Source organism: Paramormyrops kingsleyae, chromosome 14 (assembly GCF_048594095.1).
Source record: "Paramormyrops kingsleyae isolate MSU_618 chromosome 14, PKINGS_0.4, whole genome shotgun sequence".
NCBI classification, from domain to species: Eukaryota; Metazoa; Chordata; class Actinopteri; order Osteoglossiformes; family Mormyridae; genus Paramormyrops; species Paramormyrops kingsleyae.
The window spans coordinates 9,627,850-9,641,044 of NC_132810.1; the positions used below are offsets into that span (position 1 = coordinate 9,627,850).

At 51.4% G+C, this 13,195-nt stretch overlaps 1 protein-coding gene across 6 annotated transcripts in view; it reads right to left on the minus strand.

Moving 5' to 3' along the window:
• The window catches only part of ttll5 (tubulin tyrosine ligase-like family, member 5), a 51,729-nt gene extending 38,537 nt beyond the window's left edge, over window positions 1-13,192 (minus strand). For 3 of the 6 annotated variants that reach the window (XM_072699260.1, XM_072699259.1, XM_023828368.2), the window contains exons 1-12: window positions 13,030-13,191; window positions 12,346-12,514; window positions 10,224-10,330; window positions 9,927-10,009; window positions 9,176-9,282; window positions 8,833-8,963; window positions 8,656-8,738; window positions 7,610-7,679; window positions 7,366-7,450; window positions 5,788-5,889; window positions 5,429-5,520; window positions 4,989-5,096 (exon numbers count right to left, since the gene is read on the minus strand). In XM_072699260.1, coding sequence (XP_072555361.1) covers window positions 4,989-5,096; window positions 5,429-5,520; window positions 5,788-5,889; window positions 7,366-7,450; window positions 7,610-7,679; window positions 8,656-8,738; window positions 8,833-8,963; window positions 9,176-9,282; window positions 9,927-10,009; window positions 10,224-10,330; window positions 12,346-12,404 — 1,027 coding nt within the window. In that variant the 5' untranslated portion in view covers window positions 12,405-12,514; window positions 13,030-13,191. Of the gene's footprint in view, window positions 1-4,988; window positions 5,097-5,428; window positions 5,521-5,787; window positions 5,890-7,365; window positions 7,451-7,609; window positions 7,680-8,655; window positions 8,739-8,832; window positions 8,964-9,175; window positions 9,283-9,926; window positions 10,010-10,223; window positions 10,331-12,345; window positions 12,533-13,029 lie in introns of all 6 variants that reach the window. The other 3 variants (XM_023828372.2, XM_023828370.2, XM_023828369.2) reach the window with 3 other exon arrangements.
• Window positions 13,193-13,195: the final 3 nt, after the last annotated feature.

The following is a 13,195-nucleotide window of genomic DNA, read 5'->3' on the forward strand; positions in this document are numbered from 1 at the left end:
CTTCCTGAAGAGCTGCTGCCACTTCCAGGGCCTCTGGTTCCCGGAGAAACAAAAAAACCTTTTTCCCTCTCTGGCAAAGCCATGGAGGTATGATTACATGCTGTAATCTCCCCATCGTCCAAATCGGCCCAAATAACAATAACTCACAATGAAACCTCTGCATGCCGACCGTGATTAGTGGAGGCAGCCACCAAGCGGGGTCGTTATGGTCACAAGGCGTGCAAATATTGGGGGCGGGGGGGGGGCGGGTATGCCGGGATTCCAGAAAAAAGAAAAAAAAACAGAATAAACTGTTGATAGGACAGGGCTCTTTCCCCTCACTGCCGCACACTTGGAAAGTTCTGGGAGGATTTTCCATGTGAGAGGGAACGGCGCCTGGGGGGGGGACCCTGTGTATCCCACCCCGAAGCCAGCCTGGCAAAAAGCAGCACAGTAAAGCCCTTTTACTAAACCGTCTGGAGCTGCGTGTGTACAAACAGGAGTGCCCGCCCCGCCTGCCCCGCCATTAAACGGGCTCTGATGCCCCTCAGCCCAAAGGGTGCAGTACGGGGGGGGGGGGGGTTCCAGGAGAAACCACAGCTTTATTTTATTATTATTTTTTTTAACGGAGGGGAAAATCCTGCCTAATGCTACTACAAAACAAAGCAGACGGGAAAATGGAGCGGCAGACCGTAGCTGACGCCTCGCTCCCGTGTCGTAGAGCAAGAATGTTCCTAATCCTCACCACCGAGGTCGAAGCATCAGAGACAAAAAAGAGCAGTGAATCCCCCCCCCCCCCGCTACCAAACGCCCCCTCTGCTGACCCACCCGCTTGTCCTCCCCATGATGACATCACAGCCTCCGTCTGACACAGGATGGGATTTATGCAGGAAAAACAACAACAGGAATCGATCTCTGGCTCGAGTCATTCTGTATGTTTTTATCTTGCCGACCCTGATGTTAATGGGGCCTCATTAGTCTAAGAGGACAAACACACGGGCAACATCTCCTGCTGCTTCCGAATCCGAAAACCTCACCTTTCAGAGGTATAGGCCAGGCCTCCATTCCAAAGCAACATGGTGGGTATTTGAAAACCTTCTCCCACATTACCACACAGAGACGGGAAGGAGCCCCACTTTAAAGCTGGAATTCCCAAAAGCACAACCACAGACCCATCCCAATCCGACACCGAGTACGGAAGGAGCCGGCATGTTTACGTCGATCCCGCTGAATCTGCAGGACTGGAGAACGAGTCGTTCTCGACCCCGGCCATTACGGCGGGAGGAAGACGCCAATGTGATTCAGAGACCCCCCCAGGTCCAATTTCTGAATGGCTAAGGAGCTACATCGAAAGCCAAAACAGTAGTCGCCTGCCCCCACCCTCAGAGGAAAAACAAGCCATCGTAAAAGGACCAGGTGAGGGTCGCAGAACCCTGCAGTAAATTGGTCTCAATAAAAAAAAAGCACATGCACACCTTTGGCCCCCACCACCGGCAACCAGGCGGCATGGCAACCATGTGTTGTTCATTTGGCCCCAATTAGGAGTGGGTGCTGTCCCTGCCCAGTCCCTCCACCTGCTCCCATCCACGCCATTTAACACTTTATTGGGGTGGGGGCATATATGAAGGGAACGGGCAGGGTGGCCGGCTTCTGCTGCGGATATCACAGGCCGCGGTGTCTGCATTCCTCACCCCGCGGAGACGAGGAGTCTGAGCGCCCGCTAGCTGGGGAGCGGGACGCCGTTTTGTTTGAACCTTCCCCCTCCCCCCCCAGACAGAACTGCTCGGTGCAAACACAAGCCAAACGCCGTGCCGCCGTTTACTTTTCTCAGACGCGCCGATGTGCGGAGGAGTCGGGTGGGAAAACAAATGTGAAATATCGCGAGCGATACGCCAGCATCCCGCGGGACGGCTAAAAAACATCAAAAACCTTAATGAGAAAAATAACAATAACGGCGTCCAATTCACCAGCGATAAATCACGCCCCTCAGCAGAGGCGCAGCCCACAGTTGAAGGGTATTTGGGAAAACGATGCTATTTAATTTCACAACAAACCTCGAACGTGGAGCTGTGGTTCGCAGGCTACCGCGGCAAACGGGAGAGATGGACACAGTAATTCACTGCCAGCTACGGGGATGTTCTGCGTGTAATAAAACAGGCGTCGGACCCGGTAAATCAAGGCTGGGTAATAACATCGTTTAATCAGCGGTCCAAGGCGGGGAGAGGGGGCAATCATTAATCATGGGGCAGAACAGGAGGACCAGCATGGGTGGGCATAAACACACTCCGATTTTTCCCCGCTGGAACTTTCAAACAGAAATTTTTTATATCTAACAGATCAGAAGGAACGGTGAAGGATCCCAGTGCTTCGCCGAGGAATCCGGTGCTGAACGGTCCTGAGTGCGTGGGGGCCAGGATCATGCCATTAAGCAGGAATGCTGGGCATCGTGCCGTCAAGCGGGAACGCCGGGAATCGCGTCGCCAAGCGGGAACGCCGGGAATCGCGCCGTCAAGCGAGAACGCCGGGAATCGCGCCGTCAAGCGGGAACGCCGGGAATCAAGCCGCCAAGCGGGAACGCCGGGAATCGCGCCGTCAAGCGGGAACGCCGGGAATCGCGCCGTCAAGCGGGAACGCCGGGAATCGCGCCGCCAAGCGGGAACGCCGGGAATCAAGCCGCCAAGCGGGAACGCCGGGAATCGCGCCGTCAAGCGGGAACGCCGGGAATTGCGCCGCCAAGCAGGAAAACCATCAAGCATAAAGGCCAGGTCCCTATTTCGTGGTGGCCCCCTCTACTCACGTCTCACGGCATATCAAAGCCTACATCTGTTTTTTCTTTTATTGGAGCAGAGAGATGTGGGCTAGCAGTGTTTTAGAAGATGGATTAGCATCGTATTCAATTTTTCTTTCCTGGGTGTAGGGGGGTGGTAGGTTGATGAGGCCGTTGTGGGGGGGGGGGGGGAATGTTTGAGACAAGGTAAGGGGAGGCTATAGGAAGCAGATGAGAGCAGGCCTTCCTGGGGGCTTTTTTCCATTTGAGGGTGTGGATAAAGACGCACCAATATTACCCAGGACATTCTGGAGCCAGGCCAACACTCCCGACAGGCACAGCCCGCTCCTGAACGCCTCCAGACACGCACACACTTATTCGGGACCTGGGGGGGGCAGGCTCCAAGATAGGAATTTTCACCCATGCGGTCACCTCCATTTGTCACTCCCCAAAAGCGTCATTTTACCCAAATGACACAACGGACAGAGCGGCGGCTCCAGCTGGCGTGCAATCGGTGCTCGTGGCGCGGAGGGAGACTGTAAAGTCACCGCACTGGATGGGGGCCCAAAAAAAGAAAACATTCGTTACGAGCCGAGGGGAAAAAAGAAAGAAAAAGAAAAAGTGCCGGTTTACAGTAAATCTAAATTACAGAAGGGGCTCTCGTCGTATCTCGTCAGATCTGATCTGGGAGCAGCGCTAACAGCCACGCCGTATCGTGTTCCGAATGGAAATTTCTCCCTTTTATATCTGATGAATTAATGTGTGGTGCAGTGTGGTGCAGTGTGGTGCAGTGTGGTGCAGTGTCGAAGGCGCCTGTTAACCCTGCGAACGGCCAGCTTGTGGCCAAATGCGGACGCCGGCGGCGGGGGGGCAGCGGAGCCAGATAAACTGTGCGCGACCCCCCCCCCCCCCAAAAGAGCGCCAGCCTGCTGGACAGGCGGCCATGTTTGCCTTGGCCCGGCAGCCACTTGGGGGCGTGGCTGTGCGTCCCTACATCTGGCTGCTGAACACCCTCCCCCCCCCCCCACCAAACCGCCCACCCATTGCTTTCTACTCATGAATGTGAACACGGCAGCACCCTGCTATGCGCACGGAGAGGGTCATTCACGTATGTACAGAACGCATGCACACGCATGACACCTACCTGTACACACAAAGCCCACAGAAAGGCACACAGGAACACGCATGTACAACCACACACACATCTTCCCATCAGCTGCTAGCTTAGTGTAACCAAGTCGTTTAGAGACATCATTTAGAAAAGCATGACACAGTATGACACAGTCCCCCGTCACCAGGGAAACCACACCATCACAGCACAACTGGCATCCTGGCGTCTGTCCTCATCGCCAGTGCCACTGCTGTCCAAGAGAGGGCGCCTGCACCCAAAGACTTTTAACGATGGCCTTGCTTCACTTTCACCACAAGACGATTAGCGCCTCCTTTACCCCTTGCCCCGCATGGCCTGCAGGTGGCTCCCCAATCTGGCATCCGCACCTCGGCCCTCAGTCCTCCCGAGAGACTGTCCCCCCCCCGCCCCACCTCCCACCAACTAACCAGGGTTGGGAGTCCAGCTAGCTGAGCAATTTAATGTCAGTGCCAGAGCCGCATGTACTAACTGCACCCCCCACCCTAAATCAGCATACCCTAGTGCTGAGTAAATGATTGCCAGCCTGGGCCAAGGGGGGGTGGGATCGATCACACCTAAAAATAGAGCCAGGCTCCAAAACCTAGGCATCCTCCGTCACTGTGCAAGAGGGAGCGCCAGCCCCATCCAGCCGCTAGGGCCAGCAATGGGGGAGGGGGGGTTGGGGAGGGGGGGTTGGGGAGGCAGGCCCACGGAGCCAATACTAACAGGCGGAACGCCTTTGAAAGGAGTTCACAGGAGCCGGCCCTGAGTCCCAGCAGCTTGGAGGTGCCTCTGCTGGGGAGCCGAATGGAAACAACTGAAAAATGAGGGGAAGTGGAGGGGGGCTGAATACCTACACATGCCCTAGGGGGGTGGTGGTGGGGGGGAATATTTTCTCTGCTCGAGCCAGAAGATCAGCACTTCCATTTGGAGGCATTTGCACTGGATTTGTACGGGTTTGAGCGGTACTCTTGGGGGCTGGAGAGGCGGGGCAGGGGCCATTAGTCCTGGCGTCAAGGATTTAGGCAAGAGGTTCCTGGGATAGGTCACAGGGAAGGGGATGTGGTCCTTAAGAACAGGGGGCGGGGCTTAGGAGAAGGGGGCGGGACTTACCAAAACAGTTGGTCCTATGGGGCACAAACGCCTTGCAGGCTGTGGCGATTTGCAGCTCGGCGCTGAGGACAGCCTTAATCACCAGGTCCTCCACATGGGCCATCAGCGCTGGAAGGAACCAAAGAGCTCGGTCAAGCATGGCACAGGAAGCCCCTTTTACTCACAGTGCGGTACATTCTGCGGCATTCGGCCTGTGCCACGACCACCTTCGCAGTAACACATGCCCGACATCACTGGCCAACCTGACAGGCTTAATAAAGAATAAATATTCAAGAGTCTGTACTACATGTGAAGAGAACACTGATGACCTGTCACAGTGTAAATCCACTCCAAAACACAGGGCGCACCATCAGCAAAGTAGAGAAATAAAAATATTGGCCCAGACCAATCCCAATGTGCAGACTGGATATAGACGGCAGGGGTTAAAGCTACAGGCTCACATGTTGTGTCCTTCCCTTCCTGCTTCAGGTACCGCAGCATGGCGCTCATGCTCCACTTGTTCCCATAATCCTCCACCTCAGGGTCGTCGCAGCTGAAAAATCACTTTAGAGAGTCAGCGGTATTCTGTCTGCTTCCCAGGGGCTTCCTGTGGCTGCTGATTCTCACATTTACCTTGCTTTCACTACGATAAACACCGAGATCACATGACCAAAAGACTAAAACACAGAATAAACACAGCAACTGAAATATGAAGGTACTGATGTACAGTATGTGTGTGTTGAATATGCCTTATTCCTTTCGGTTTAACCCTCTGGCACATGTAGCAGCACCGAGTGGCTGGGGGGGGGGGGGGGGGCACCTGACATAATCGCTGCTCTTCTTGTTGACACTGTAGTTGGTGAGGTGCATGAACTGGTTCCTGATGTTCTTCGCGGAGCGGTCATACTTCACCGTGGCAAACCTGCGTGTGGAGGAGACCAATCCCGTTTACCGCAGTACCTTGCGGGGCTGTGACCCCTCCCCCCAATCAGCAGCCTGCCCGGAGACAGGCTTTTCACAGCCCTCCTGCTGATAACTATCCCCTGCTCCCCCCATTCCAAAGGAGCGCTCCAGTTCAAATCGGACCCGATCAGGATCTCAGGATCGCAGTGTGTGGCTTCTCTGAAGATAGGAGGCCCTGGGGTTTGTGTTTAATAGGCACCCGGGCAGGAGACACTCTGCGACACACAAGGCTTTCTCTGTTGATTTCTGAGTAATCCGGAGCCCTCATTCCACTGCAGAATGATAAAAAGCCTGTTTGGACAGCAGCCGAATCCTCCTTGACGCACAGCTGCCGTTTATCGGGAGAGCTGTGATGAAACGCCCCAGAAGAACTGAACCGGGAGGTACAGAAGCCTGACTGCAAAACTCAAACAAGCCAGGCCTCTGCAAAAGGCAGAAGCAACTTAGTGGGAGGGCTGCAGAGGAGGGCGCAGGTGATGCAAGGCTGCCCTCCTACCGTGTAGCTTTGGGAGGACTGGACGCCACATGTGAAATAATGAGAATTCCTTGGCATGGTGCAGCCACCTGGAATATCCGTGAGGCTGCAGGAATGTCAGAGATAAAGGGGCGGGGGGGGGGACAGGAGCCGGCTAGGAGTTCCCCGTGGCTGATTCCCCAGGTAAATCAGAGGCAGGGAAAGCGTGAATCCTCCAAACAAATGACAAATAAACATCTGACGATGGGAGCACAGCGGCGCTTTCATTGCAGCTGTCTGTAGCTGACCGTCCAGGCGGTCTCCTTGCTCCATCAACCAATGACTTACAGCAGTGCCAGAACAGAGTTGTAAAAATCAAATTGGCGCAAAAACAAAGGCCTGAAAAAAGCCTTACGACTCACGGGTGTTAACACTGCACAGAGCTGGTCACCTGTGACGGCCAAAAGCCTGAAAAATATGCTTTATGCTTGCTTTTAGCCCGTAAAAAAAACAACTTTTAGAAAATACAATAAAGTTGTGTTTTCAAGCATTTGAACAGCAAAGTTTTCGCTGCCATCTAGTGGTCATTTCAATGCCAGCACAGTTTATTCATCACTCTTCTGGTCACTGCAGTAATGTGCTGTATATGTATTTAATTAATGTGTAACGTGAGTTTTCATCAGTAGGGGCTACATGTGAAGACAAGAGTGGATTTCCGCTATTATACTGCACTGCCAGCCTGTACTTCTCCTGTACTTCAAAACATGGCAATCGTCATCGCCATCGTTGTCATCACAACACAACCACCATCATCACCATTATGGTCACCATCGTCACCTAGAGCAAGCCTTTAGCTGACAAACAGCACATAATCAGCTAAAACAAAATTCCAGAATCCCCTTATTACTTAAGGCATAAATAAAGAATTAAGGCAAATTAAGACGGGGGCCTTGCATGGGTGAATGGGAGCACTTGTTCTACCTGGATAGCCCTTCTTCATAGAGGTAGACAATCAGGGGGTCATAGGAGGTCACCAGAACATACAAGCGCAGGTCGAACTTGAAGTCTGAAAGGCAGGCAGAAACATGACTCAGGCTGAGCGGCGCTCAGAGACGGCCCAACGCTACGCGAGACGAAAACAAACCGGCCGTGTTACTACAACGCACGGGTGATCGGGGCACGGGGAGGGGCGCAAGTCGCATTCCTCGCACGAGCGCACGCTCACCGTCAATCAGCAGGGGCTCGCTGATGTAGCGAGACACAAGGATGTTCTCATCCAGCGGGACCTGGTTTGGCTGCCACCAGTGGAGAGAGAAGGTATTACAGTTATGTGTTGTGATGGAAAGGGTAAGAAAACATCAATGGGTAATGACTGGATCCCATTTTTAGTTGGGGAGGGGGGGGACACAAACCAGACACACCCTTGTGTGCCCCGATGATGTTGTGGGGGATTTCTCATGCTTCTAATGAGACTGATGATCGCTGACATCCCCCTCCCCCCCCAAAAAATAAATAATTCAGAAATAGATGAGAAATGGTAACAAAAAGGAAAACTTTGGCACCTTTCCTCTGCACTAAGGCAGAAGAGGCAGCCGGGGGCAGTTTAGTGAAGGGAGGAGGGGGCGTTTTCACAATATCCGTCCCCACGGAAACAAACAAGTGACACAGACTTTACTCCTCCTAAGAGCAGCCAGTTCCTCCCCCCTCCGCGGCTGCTCCTGTCTGGAACATTCTACCAGCAGCCCATTTCGGAGACAGGGGGCTGCCGGGAATTAGCAGGGAAAAAAAATGGCAACAACATGAAATGGTAAGATGAGCCAGCAGGGGGCGTGAGCCCGGCGAGGCGGCCAGCGCGTGCCGCAGGTGTGGCTCCCGGAGAGAGTGCAAGGCAGCGGGCCTGGCAGGAGATCATACGCGGCATAGGAATTGATCCCTCACCATCCAAGTACATTCTTTCCACCATTTCATAAAAATTCTTCCAATATAAAAAAAAAAAAAAAAAACTCTGTTTGATGTCCAAGTGGGAGAGCCTTACGGGGCTCTTACAAGCGATCGCTTGATTTACTTCAGGGGTGTTTAATAGGAAACACAGTCCGTGACGACTCTCCCGGATAGGCTTCCCCCCTCGGCCGACACTCTTCGCCAGCAATCACACTGGGTGTGAGATCTGGGCTGGGCCACACCAAGCAGCCAGATTTACGTAACTACACAACCCTGCCCTCACGCTTAATCCCGCCCCTTTATCCCAATTGGCCCAGCAGCCTTTCTTACGTTGCTAACCAGGTAGATTCCCCGCCCTCTGGAGGACGCCACCGGCTTCACGATCCACGGTCCCCTGTCCTTCGAACACGAGCCTGGAACATGGAGCACATAGACGTTGGGGCCTCAGCAGGAAAACTCCGGAGGGCCGGTCTGGCTGCAGGGAGGCTCTACGGGCCGGACGCTTACTGCAGAAGTTCTGGTACTCAGCCGGGAGCAGGAAGGTGTGGGGCACGATGTGAAAGCGCTTGAAACCATGAAGCTGCTGCATGCGCTGGATGTTCTTGTACAGCCGGTCTTTGCGGGTCAGTTCATAGGACCTGGAGTGAACAGGGGCAGCAAGTCCACAGGGGGGCCCTTTAAGATACTTTATTAAAGTCATTACTTGGATGCTGTAGAGGGGGTGACCGGCGCTAACTTGAACGTGTTCTCAGTAGCTGCAAGACGCCAACAGGCAACAGGCTGCCCCCCCTTCCAGGCCCCGTAGCGGAGATCTTGGACATGTGGCGCTGTGGGGGTGGGGGAGTATTACCTAGGGAAATGGTTGACCTTCTGGAAGTCCTGAAGGCTCCTCAGGAGGTGCGGCTTGAGGTGCGAGCCGGTCCACATGAGGTTGAAGTCGCTGCTGTTGGGATGGACCTGAAAGACACATCTATTCAGGGATGGGACCCACTGGCAAATCCTCTGGGCTGCGGTGCCCCCCACTGACGGGCCTGTTGCGCAACAATCTGAAGCCGAAAAACACGGAGCTGTCGCTCCACACCCTGAGCGGAGGCAGCCAAGCCAGTGTCATCCCACCCGGCCTGGCCCAGAGGCCGGCCCAGAGGCCCAAACAAGCACAGAACCATGCTGACTTGCGTCATCACTAACAGCTCACCCCCAGGGGGGGGGGGGGCGGGTAGTGAGAGCTGCAGTTCTACGCAGATACATTGTCATTCAGTTGGACAGCGTCCCCCCCCCCCCCGCCCACCCTAGAGGCTATTTATATACCAGCAGCACTAACAGGATCTCCTTCAGCTTTATCCCCACCCATGGTGCTCCTCCTTTCCTCATGCGGACCTACCAGCCGCAGATGTTTGTAATAAGAGTTAATAAACGCTGGCCTCTGGGCTGGGCGGGGAGCAAGCAACAGCAGCCAGCGCTGCCCTAACCACCAATGGAACTGAGGATACGTCAGCTCTAGAGCGACCCCTGTTGGACACCCTCTGTGCAGTAACCCCAGGCTTAGCTGACCTCCGGAGCTTCACTAATGAACGACGATGTCACGTTGCACCCGTGCTCACCTCATGGAATCCGTGACTGGTAAGGATGCTGCGCACCAGCCGGCTCTCCGTCCGGACGATTTTGAAAGCCAGGTTATATCGTTCTAGAAATTTTTATTGAAATTAAAAGGAGGGAGAAAACAGGGGCAGCTTAAGTAGAATTTCCTAGGTTACACCCTATTCTTCCTGGTACAGACTGATTAATCCACCAATAAAGATGGATGGGGATGCATAGATTCATGGATGGATGGATGACTAATTTAAACCAGTTTTTCCCCTTGCTCATTTTTGCTTTTCTCTCCCAATGCTGCACATTACCTCCAATGCTGCGAAAGTTCCCATCTTTGGAAACGATGGTCTCTGCATAGAACAGCAGCACCGGAATCTTCCGGCTGAGTCCGCTCCAGACGATGCAAGGGTGGTCCCTGGGGAGGGAACCCAAGTGAGGCTGAGATAAATGGCATTTAAGGCACAGAAATGCTACAAGAGTCTGGAATCCTGAAGGCCTCTGGGTGTCTGCTGGGCTCAAAGCTCATTTCCATGCAGAATCAGAGGCGTGGAGTACTTCAAATCCAACAATATGAGGGCTTCTGGCCGGTCAAGAAATAAAAATCACTCTCCACAGGACCTCAAAGGCAGCAACTGTCTGCTGTACAACAGAAATGTCCCCGGCTTCTTTTTTCAATTTCTTAAAAGCAATAAATTTCCTTTAAAATGAGGGAAACAGTCACAGAAGCTTAGATCATGTTGCTGGAATGCAGTTTACCAAGATCCTTACTTGTGCATAGTCAAGAGACATGCTATTGGCTGACCAACCCTGATAGGAACAGTGCTGTGAATATATCAAATGGGAAACCATGCAGCCAAGCAGTACATATCTGATGGCAGTGTTAAGGAGATGATAAACTAACTAAACCCGGAGGTAACCTGAAAAATTAACCCTGGCTCCGTTCTGCATGGCGAGATCCAGATTATCACTCTGAGGCATTCTGAGCGATTGGCGTCGTGGGCCTCACACTGACAGGCTCGGCAACCCCATCAAGCAAGCACCTTTGAAGATGCCGCTGAGATACATATTACTGCCCTTTAAGGGAAATTAATGGGAAACATCTAATGCAGGGCTTGGCAAAGACCATCCAGGCTTAGACTAGATGGGAGGAAAAGAAAAACAAGACAAAAACAAAAGCGGTAAGTGTATTTGGGACACAGCCACGTTGCTTAGAACACTAGCCAATAAATGGCAGGGTCATCCTGAAGAGCAGTAAGCCTTAATAGGATAAAATGATGCTTTTCCTTGGCTCTCTCTCCAGAATTAATACGCCCAGTCCATGATTGATGCAAGCTCAGGGGGCATATTAGGATCAGGACCTTTCCAACAGGTTAAGGTGCCCTGCAGGTTAAGGTGCCCTAAGGTGATGCCTACAAGCAGCAAACAGAATATCCACCAATGCTAACAGAACCAGTCAGCGTTTATTATTAGAGATTCTGAGACCTAAGACACCGGGGAAAGGTAGAGCAGTTATATAAAAAGTTATGAGTGCTGACTTAGCAAAAACACAGTGCTTTTTCACAGTTACACTCATATAACATACCGTAGTTATTCACCTTGACCTACATGTAGAAAGGCCTTTTGGCTCTATGTATGTCTAAAAAAAAAAAATCACAAGAGGACAGATAAGGCATGCTCAGTGATCTCACAGGAAGTGAAGGAGCCTGAACAGGAAGTGAAGGAGCCTGAACAGGAAGTGCTGTCAGCCCAGCCCCAGGAATAACAGGAAGCTCTCGATTTCTTACATGGCTGTCATAGGTGATGGTTTTATTAGGCGAGCAACTTTTGGACTTGTAAAGCACCGTGATAAAAAACTCATCCAGGCAGAATTCTTTGTCGAGCACTTAAGACTCTAGCTCTGAATAATTCACAGTACTATGCCGGAAAAATGATATCCTGTATATTTATATCCCTGACGTAGGCCATTTCGTGACAGACTCTCTGTAACTTGAAACATGACAACTGGATGAGAAAATAAAGTGGTGGAATTTTACGAGAAGAAAATACAGTAGAGTAAGCCTGGATAAATGGCAGAGAGAACTTAATAAACAGAAAGAAACCATGACAGATGGGAATGGCTATGTTCCCTAATCAATCCCATTTAGACTAATAAACAAGAGTTTGTTAAAGCAGTACAGTAACAAGCACTTGAATGTTTCGGTAAAATTATGCATTTATAATTTCTGGTGAACATAAATCATTTATATTTTTTAAAATGTTTTGTGTATACGCGATACTTTAATGATATGGTCTGGTCTCCTATGCATTATAATTATTTCAGGGGCAAATGGCATTAGGATACATTCACTAAAATCGAGAATCAACAGAACCCTAAGCAGCGAGATGTCTCAGCTCTGCCAAAGCACGACAGCTTTTGGGTCACCCACTCACTCGTGTTCGTCTTCAGAGGAGATCTCAGGATCCACTTTATCCTGGATCACCTCAGGCATTTCCACTAGCCTGGGGGGTTGGGTTGGGTAACCACCAGAGGAAATCTGCTTTGTGTCAGCTCCGCGAGGCTATGGCCGCGCTCATCTCCAGGCACCGGCAGTCCCACGTACTGCAAGGAAGCATACTGCTGAGATGCGGAAAATTAGTTACGATTGGCTGAAACTAACTAGAAAGCCTCCGTGTTACATGGGCACAAATCTGAGAGCATCCTTCATGCTGCGGACTCGAAATCCGCTATTTAGTGGTTCCGTGCTTATTTTAAATCACAGGAGATGCTCAGCTTGAAAACCGCGAACGTTTAAGAGTTTCGTCCAAAATGTTCAAGAAAGGGCAACGATAAATGAAAAATAACTGCGAAGTGACAGCAGAATACAAAACCAGCTATGACCACAGACTGTCAGGCATGTAACTGCATAAATAAAGCTGTTCTCCAGCTTCGCTGCTATAGAGCTGTCACGTTGTAATATTCAATCACTACTAACTTAAATAGTTTAACTTAAAAAGACAAGCTGAGAACCGACATCTAATAGCTAGCTAGCTAGCTAATTAGCCAGTACTTTTTATAGCAAATGCACAATTTTCAATTTTGAATTGAAACATGTTCACAAGATATATTTTACATACCTATGTTAAATAAATGTTTAGTATCTGTTTTAACGAAGCTCCGATATCTTGTCAGATTGTCAACTAGATGGTTAACTCATATTAATTCAGTCTATACTACAGCTTGTGTTTTCCCTTCAGCTGTAACTACAACTAACCGGCAACCTACAAACAGGGCATGCGCACA